Raw genomic sequence first — 9,688 nt, forward strand, 5'->3', positions numbered from 1 at the left:
TTATTGATACTATTAAATAATCGAAAATGATCAGGTGGAGGGAGGCTCGTGGCTGCCATACAACCACGAATGAACTCTTGAAGAATGATTTTACAAAAGCCAAAAATCCAATCGTGAATCGTGAATCAAAATCGTGAGAAAGCAGAAATCGAGGGCAGCGCGGCTCAATTCACTGACTTGCTCAGTTGCGAATGCGTCAGTGGATTGCTTCACCAGCAGGCAGGGACTGACTGGCTGGCTGGCTGTGTGCCACTCAGGCTGAGGAGACGCACGATCCAGCCAGTTGAGTGCGATTCGCGATTTGCGATTAGGTTCGCTCTCGTGGAGGTTTACATCGACTCACCATTCACCATTCACCATTCACCATTCACCATTCACCATTCACCATTCACCATCCACCATCCACCATTCACCATCCACCATCCACCATTCACCATTCACGACCCACGATTCACCACTGCTGGACGGCAATAGGGTGTCTCTCGATTGAAACCCTCGTTGCTTCACTGATCAATCACAGAGGGCCATCCTACTGTACCGTTAGTCTGATACCAAGGGGTTCATCCATGCATTAGCATCGAACTATCTGCTAAACCGGCCCAGAGTCTGACGCGTGACGTTCGCGACGGTACAGTGCCATGCTGGAGGGCGTCCTTGCCTCGCTTCTCAATAGGCTTCTCGCCGCCTACGTCGATGGCCTCAACACGAGTCAGCTCAACGTAGGCATCTGGTCAGGAGATGTCAAGCTGCGCAATCTCCGCCTCAAGACTTCCGCTCTTGACAAGTTCCGACTGCCAATAGACGTCAAGGAGGGCTACCTCGGCGACCTCACCCTTTCCATTCCATGGTCCAATCTCAAGGGCAAACCTGTACGTATCCTCGTCGAAAACGTCTATCTGCTTGCCGCACCCAAGAACAGCAGCGTCCAAGTCGACGAGCAAGACGAAGCTCAGCGCGCACAGGCTGCAAAACAGGAGAAGCTTGCCAATGCCGAGCTTCTCGGCAGGGATGCTGACCCGGTCGGCGTCTCGAGTGAAGACGAGCAAAAAAATCAGTCCTTCACCAGCTCGCTCATCACCAAGATTATCGACAACTTGCAATTCACCGTCCGAAACATCCACATCCGCTACGAGGACAGTCTCTCCAATCCCGAGCATCCTTTCTCTGCCGGCATCACGCTTGCCGAATTCTCTGCCGTCTCCACAGATGCCAACTGGAACCCCACCTTTATCCAGAACAGCGGCGATGGTATTCACAAGCTCGCCCGTCTCGAGTCGCTCTCCGTCTACTGGGACACTGACTCTGAGTCGCTTGCCGGTCACGAGATCTCGGAAGCACAAAACAAGTTCAACGCGCTTATCGCTCGCGACGGAAGCACACCAAGCCATCAGTACATTCTGAAACCCGTCTCAGGAGCAGGCCGACTCGTCATGCGCAAAAAAATGACGTCCGAGGTGCCCAAGATGGATGCACAGCTGCTCTTTGAAGAGCTTGGATTTGCTCTCGACGATGAGCAGTACCGCGACGTCATCTCCGTCGCCGACCTCTTCCATTTCTACACACGCCAAGCACAGTATCGAAAGTTCAGACCCAGTGCCGAAGAGCTCGAAGAAAATCGACCGCGTGCCTTGCTCCGCTTTGCAGGCAAGGCCATCCTCAACGAGGTGCACGAAAGGCATCGTGTCTGGTCTTGGGACTACTTTCGCGAGCGACGCGATGATCGCAAAGAATACGTCGAGCTCTTCAAGCAAAAGGAAAACAGCGTGCAAAAGACCAACCAACAGCAGACCGGCGTTGCCATCGCACAGAGCGACAGCGGCTCGCGCCTCGAACAGCTCGAAAATAAGCTTGGCTACAAGGACATCCGCTTCTACCGTTCCATAGCGCGGCACGAGCTACGCAAGCAAAGGCTTGCCGTCAAAAAGGGAGAACTCGCCAACGGCGGCACCGGCGCGGACGCTCCCAATCAAAACGCACAAGCCGGCGGCACCGGCGGCGGATGGCTCGGCTGGATCTGGGGTGGAGGTGCCAAGGGCCAGCAGCAGCATGGCGAGGACGATGGTGTTCTCAACGAACAGCAGCGTAAGGAGCTCTACGATGCAATTGAATGGGACGAGGAGGCCAGCGCCGCCGCCTTAACGCAGTCAGTTGATGCGCCCAGAGATGCCATGCATCTTCGCCTGATCACCAAGCTCAAGACCGGTTCGGTCTCTCTCAAGGATCACGCCCGAGGCACCGACATCCTCTCACTTGTCTTTGACTCCCTTCAGGCCAACGTCATCCAACGGCACGACAATCTCGAAGCCGCCGTCGCTCTCGGAGGTCTGCGCGTCTACGATGGTACAACACCTAACTCGCTCTACCCGCAGGTGGTGCGCGTCAAAGACGAAGAGTTTGACAACCCTAGCCGCCAAAATTCCAACTCCGGCGATATTAAGCGCATCGAGCAAGAGTTGGAGCAGGAGAGCGATCCGGACAACCCCTTCTTCTACGCAAAGTACGAATCGAAACCCCTCGACGATCGTGCCGACAATGCCTTGACGCTCAAGATGCGCTCCATGGAGATCATCTACCATCGTGGCTTTGTCGAGTCGATTGTGCGCTTCTTCAAGCCGCCTGAAAGTGAGCTTGAGCTCATCGGCGCACTCATCGACGTCGCCAGCGAAACCATCGAAGGTATCCGCAAGGAAACGCGAGCCGGTCTCGAGAATGCGCTCCAGAACCACAAGACCATCGACATGGTCGTCGACGTCAAGGCGCCCATCATCATTGTTCCTGAGGATGTAACGACCAAAAAGTGCCAGCACATGGTGCTCGATGCCGGTCGCATCGCCGTTCGATCGGTGCTCGCCGATCAGGGGGCTCTCGACACGGTGCGCTCCAAACAGAATCGCGTTTATACAGACGAGGACTACCGCCAGCTCGAGGATCTCATGTACGATCGCTTCTTTGTCAAGCTCGAGTCGGCTCAGCTCGTGTTGGGCAACGACATAGACTCGTGCATGAAGGGCCTTCACTCGGACTCGACCGACCACGGTCTTCATCTGCTGGAACGCATCAATCTCGACTTTACGCTGCACAATTCAATCCTCTCTTCAGCACCCAACCTCACCAAGTTCAAGATGACGGGTCACCTGCCTACGTTGCGTGTCAACTTTTCTGATCGCAAGTACAAGACGTTGATGCGCATCATCGACGTCGCCATCCCCAACTTTGACGAGGGAAGGGCTGACGCAGATTCGCCCACCAAGGATTTGGGCACCATCGAGGAAGAGCTCGAGCCCGTTGCGATCAGCACAGCGCGGCAGAACAGTGCTGCTGACGAGGAGGATGCGGACCAGGATGATGACAAGGACCTCGCCAAATCACGCCGTGCTCGCGCCCGACGATCAGAGACGCTGGACCTGAACAAGGCGCGTCGTCAGCGGCTGGTGGGTCAGCTGCGTGGTGAAGACGACTACATTGTTGACGCCGGCTATGACGATGACGATGGCAAGGACGAGTTCCAAGACGCCGAAGATGCTACCGTCGATAAGGTCAATGCACACCAAAAGACGTTTGAGCTCGAGTTTGTTGTCGACTCGCTGCAGGGCTCCATCTTCAGGTCCGCAACAGATCCGTCGCAGCCCGATCGTCTGCTTGTCGATGCGCGCTTCGAGGGCTTTTTGCTGCATCTTGCCGTCTATCCATATCACATGGACGTTGACGTGGGTCTGCGCAGTCTCGAACTCGAAGATAAGATTGTCGATCAAGGCGCACAGTTCCGTCATCTTATCACTTCCAAGCACGTTCGTGACACCGCCTCGCGCTCTGCAACAAGCGATTCGAGTGCTTCGTCGGGTTCAGTGTCGCCAGCCGAGCAACGCGACCTTGTGCGCGTGCGCTACACCCGCGTCAGCCCCGAGTCGCCCGAGTTCATGACAAAGTACGAGGGCATCGATCAGACGGTCAACGTTGAGCTCTCGACCATCAATGTCATGCTTACGCGTGTAAGCGTCCTCGCCGTCTACGATTGGATCATGACCACCTTTGTATCGGTGGATGGGCCTGCTGCAACGCCACAGGAGTCACAACGTCGTCCAAGTCGCTCATCGGATCGACGGCCCAGTGACACAACATCTAAAAGGCCCTCGATCCGGCCACCTGAGTCAAACCCCCCCACACAGGCTCTAGCGAACAGCGACAATACGGGACGGAAGGAGAAGTTGCGTGTCCGTGTCAAGCTCAACTCGATCGTGCTCCGTCTCAACAACGACGGTAGTCTGCTCGCAACGCTCACGCTCTCGACAGCAGATGTGGCTGTCATGCTACGCGGCAACAGCATCCGCGTGGCTGCACGTCTCGGCTCGCTGCTTCTGTACGACAACGCGAAGCGCAGTGTCGCTGATCCTCATTTCAAGAAGCTGCTGAGTATCCAGGGCGACGAGCTGGCTGACTTTACCTACGAGACATTCGACGAAGCAGATGCAGCCTCGTACCCTGGCTATGACTCTTCGATCTGGCTCCGATCTGGCTCGCTCAAGTTCACCTTTGTAGAAGAGCCGATTCGCGACCTGCTACAGTTCTTTAGCAAGTTTGCGCAGATGAAAGCCGTGTACGATGCAGCTACGCTGGCTGCTTCCAATCAAGCATCGCAGCTTCAAGAACGCGTCGACAAGATGCACTACGATATCATCATCAAGACACCCATCGTCGTTCTGCCGCGTTTGGCCGACTCGCCCGACGTGATGACCGCCAACCTGGGTGAAATCTATGCCAAGAACACATTTGCTATCCGTGACAATAAGGAGGCCATCACCAAGATCGAAGCTGGCCTGCGACACATTCGGCTCGCATCACGGATGCGATACGGCAGCCAGGAGTACCATGTGCAGATGATCGACGACGTCAACATCTCGCTCGATATGGTTCAGTCGGACCGAGCTAGCGCTTCTCCAGGTTCTGCCATCGACAGTCCCGAGACGCAGATGGTCGCCAAGATGTCGGACGTGCACGTCAAGCTGACCGAAGCGCAGTACTGCTTTGTCATGGAACTGATGCAGTCGATCCCGCGCACTTTCACAGGGCTTGCTGAGGAGGTCGGTAGCCTGAACGATAACGGCACCGCTGTGTCTACTCCTACAACGGCTGTACCTCTGACACAAGGCACGGGAACAAAATCGCGCTCCGTGTCGGCGCAACAGCCATCGACACCTGGAAAAGGCAAAGGCGGAGACACGACGCCAACAGCGCCAACGCCTCCCCACAAGGGTCCTGGTGTCGACATGCTTCCCGAGCTCGGCACAGTGATTCACAATGAAGATGGCGACACGGCTGTGCATACCACTTTGGACATGTTTTTTGACGTCAATTCGATCCAACTCGAACTCTTCACTGCCGCTGCCACTGGCCAGGAGACGCTATACAACGCGCAGCTGGCGCGCTTCTCGATCAACGGGTCGGAGGTCAAGCTCAAGATGCTGTCGGACAATTCACTCGAGGCTGAAGTGGCGCTCAAGACATTCACGGTGACGGATCAGCGGCCGGACAAGGACACCAAGTTCCGCGAGATTGTTCCTGCCGTCAAACACGATGGTCATCAGTTCATGATGAGCTACAGCGTTTCTGGCGGCGACGATGGCTCGGCCCTGGCGCTCATCACTGTCGACAGTCCCAAGGTGATCTTCTCGCTCGATCCGGTCTTTGCGCTGCTCAACTTTTTCATGAGTGCTTTCCCCGATTCGCCTCCAGATGAGGATCAAACAGATACAAGCCCGACAGGCACGACCGTTGCGAACAGCAGTGCGCATGGCAGTGCACAGACTTTGTCGACGACCATGTCTAGCAAAGACCCGAATGCGACAGCAGCGTCGCCTGCGGCTGGCTCGTTGGCGTTCCGCGTCAACGTTGTCGATCCCACCATCATTCTACTAGCCGCGCCGGACCGGCACGATACTGAAGCGATTGTGCTTTCAATCAAGCAGGTGCTCATGTCGCAGCAAGGCATCCTAGCGCTCAAGGTGGACCAATTCGGCATGTTCATGTGCCGAATGCACCGTCCCAAGGACACTTTGCGTCTGCTCGACAACCTCGATCTGACCCTGTCGATGGACAGCCGGGTCAACGAGACCAGCTCGTTGACTAGCATTGAGGTTGACGTCGAACCGCTCGTACTGCGCGTGTCGATCCGCGACATTGTGATGATTCAGTCGGTGGTCAACAAGGCTATCGAGCTTTCATCGCAACAGTCTTCTGCTGCAAGCAAAAACGACGCCAAGAGTGTTGCCTCGTCGCAGCGTAGGCAAAATTCGATGGCCAGCAGCAGCAAAACCATAGATTCGCTCACCAGGGCACCCAAAGCGACTACCAAGGACGATGACAACAACACGGTCAACACAAAGCCACCGCAGCGCCTCGAGGATGCCGAGCTGGTGGTGGCCAAAGAGTCTTTGCATGCCGACTTTGCCGGCCTGCAGATTATCCTGATCGGCGATGCTCACTCGCTGCCCATGCTAGACCTCAATGTGTCCAAGTTTGCGGTCGACGTGCGAGACTGGTCCGGCGACATGCATGGAAGCACCTTCCTCGACCTGTACATCAACTACTACAACTTGTCGAGATCGCATTGGGAGCCGCTTATCGATCCGTGGGGTGTCCAGTTTCACATGGAGTCGAGCACGTTGCCTTCTCGCTTCAATGCGACTATCTCGAGCAAAAAGCGTCTCGAGCTTAACGTGACGACGACGCTGATCGAGACAGCTCTCTCGGCCATGTCGATGATCAACGAAGTTGACTCGCAAGATCTGCAGCAGCGCAACCGAGCTCCATTTGTGGTGCAGAACAGAACCGGTTACCGCATCTCGTTGTGGCCCGAACACGACGATAGAGAACGCAAGAGCAAGACGAGTCCGCAGCATCTGGATGATGGCAAAGACATGCCATGGAGGTTTGACGACTGGAAATCGATGCGTGAGCACATCCATGAGAGTGGCGGCAACCGGCTCTCGCTACAAATTGACGGCATGCCTTGGGAGCGTCTTCGGCACATTTCGGTTGATCGCGAAGGCGAATACATGCTGACGTTGCGACCAAAACTGGACAAGGTGGCGCATCGTGTGCAGTACGAGGTGAAGCTGCACAACAATGTCAAGTACATCACGTTCCGCTCTTCGTTCAAGATTGAGAACAAGACGCTGATTCCGATCGAGATGGTGATTTTGGATGACGAGGGCAAGCTGACGGACCAGGTTCGTCGCATCGGCCCAGGAGAAGACTGTCCTGTGCCGATCGAAGCGGCCTACCACTGCCGAGTCAAGATCCGACCGGATCCAGGCTTCGAGTACGACTGGTGTCAGGAGAGCGTCAATTGGCAGGACCTGCTGAAAAGGGCGACGCGCACCTTGACCTGCCGCTCACACGACGAGAACGAAGCGCCGTTCCGCTTCCAGAGCTTTGCGATTTACGATCGACAGGATCCCAATAGTCGCACGTATCCACGTCTCACATTGCGGCTGCGCGCACCGGTCGAAGTGGAGAATTTGCTGCCATACGACATCCAGTATCGGATCTTTGACAAGAACCTCAATCACAACTGGTCAAGCTACCTTCGCAAAGGTGGGATCAGCCCAATCCATGTTGTGGAGCTCTCGCACTTGCTACTTCTCAGTGTCGACATCCAGTCGTCGTGCTTCTCGCCAAGCGAATTTGCCATCATTGCTACAGACAACCCGGACGACTTTCCAGTGGAAAAGACGCTTACGCTCGCCGATGCCGAGAACCTGAAGCTGAATCTGCGTCTGCACTATTCGAAGCATGCGGACTCGGGGGGAGCGTTCAAAGTGCAGATCTACTCGCCCTACATCTTTATCAATCAGAGCGGCTTACCGTTTGCGCTCAAGACCAAGTCGTGGCTGGGCAGCGCCAAGCTGGTAGCGGGCCAAGATCAGGGCGGAGTGTCGGCCGAGGTACGCAAGACGCCTGAGCCGTTTCTGTTTTCGCACAACTCGAACGACCGCCGCAATCGCGTGTTGATGCGCGTGGGCGACTCGCAATGGTCCAAGCCGCTTTCGTTCGAAGCGATCGGTTCAGAGACAGAGGTGGTGATTCCATCTGCATCAAAGAACGAGGAGATCCACGTGGGTCTCACGGTCGAGGATGGTCTGGGCAAGTTCAAACTGTCCAAGGTGGTCAAGCTGACGCCTCGATACCTGGTGCGCAACAAGCTCAACGAGGCGCTCCATCTGCGAGAGGCAGGCGCCGCCGACTTTGTTACGGTGGAAGCGGGCGAGCGTGTGCCGCTGCGCTTCCTACGTGTTGGCGCGACCAAGCAGATGACGCTCGCCTATCCTGGGATCAACAACAAGTGGAGCGCACCGTTCAACATTGAGGACATTGGTAGTGTACATCTACGACTGGCGAAAGCGGGTCATCACCAGCAGCTTATCAAGGCCGAGGTGCTGCTCGAGGGACCGACGATCTTTATTTCGCTGAGCCAGGAGAATGGACCGTGGCCATACATGCTGCGTAACGAGAGCGACTATACGGTGCAGTTTATGCAGGCGACGGAGCGAATCGATGAGGGAGGCAGCGGCAAACACATTGACGAGGCGGTGGGCAAGCGATACGAGCTCAAGCCGCGATCCAAGATGAAGTACGCTTGGGACTACCCGGCGGCGACGGATAAGATGATCAAGCTGGTGGTCAATGGTCGCGAGCGCAACGTGAATATTCTCGAGATTGGCAGCTTGTTGCCGTTCAAGTTTCCTGGAGCGGATGGACGAGGCAGCCGGGTGATTTCACTGGATGTACGCGCCGACGGACCGACACAGACGCTGGTGTTGAGCAACTACTCGGAGGAGTTGAGCAATTTCAAGTTGAAACGACAGAACTCGACGTTTTCGCGTAGCGACACGGTATCGAGCGTCAACAGCAAGGATGGCGGATTTGTTGCGGTGGATGTGGACACCAACATTCTGACGGCGTTGAACCTGGACTTTGAAGGTGTAGGCATCTCGCTGATCAACCAAAACGTGCAGGAGCTTGCCTACGTCTCGTTCCGAGGGTTGGAGCTGCACTATACCGAGTCCGAGGTGACGACGGCGGTGAATGTGATCTGCAAGTGGATCCAGATCGATAACCAGCTGTTTGGTGGGCTGTTCCCGATTGTGCTGTATCCGACGGTGCTGCCCAAGGATGGCAAGGATCTCGAGGTGCATCCGACGCTGCAGGCATCGGTGATCATGCTCAAGGACGAGTCGCACGGTGTGACGCACATCAAGTACGCTTCGGTGCTGCTGCAAGAGATCACGGCCGAGCTGGACGAAGACTTTCTGTTTGCTCTGTACGAGTTTTCCAAGTTTGAAGGAACGGCTTGGCAGCTCGAGGCGGAAAAGGAGACGGATTTCATCGAACATCCTCGGTCGGTGGCCGAGCCTACGGGGACGCAGGGGCAGTCGGACGACATTTACTTTGAGATTCTGCATCTGCAGCCGATCTCGCTGAACCTGTCGTTTATGCGTACGGAGCGAGTCAACGGTGACGACAAGGTGAGCTCGAGGAATCCACTCATCTTTCTGTTTAATGCGCTGACGATGGCGCTGGGCAACGTTAACGAGGCCCCGGTGCGACTGAATGCGCTGGTAATCGAAAACGTCCGGTTAAGCAACGCAGTGTGCAGCAGAGGATCATCTATCACTATACGCAAGGCTTC

General features: G+C 55.8%; 1 protein-coding gene across 1 annotated transcript; it reads left to right on the forward strand.

Annotated features, from left to right (window-relative positions):
- Positions 1-638: 638 nt before the first annotated feature.
- Positions 639-9,688, forward strand: UMAG_11715 (membrane morphogenesis protein VPS13; the record flags this gene model as incomplete). The annotated part of the gene is made up of 1 exon (XM_011390924.1): positions 639-9,688. A coding segment is annotated over one exon (9,050 nt), but the record flags the coding sequence as incomplete, so codon positions are not given.

Source organism: Mycosarcoma maydis, chromosome 6 (genome assembly GCF_000328475.2).
Source record: "Mycosarcoma maydis chromosome 6, whole genome shotgun sequence".
NCBI classification, from domain to species: Eukaryota; Fungi; Basidiomycota; class Ustilaginomycetes; order Ustilaginales; genus Mycosarcoma; species Mycosarcoma maydis.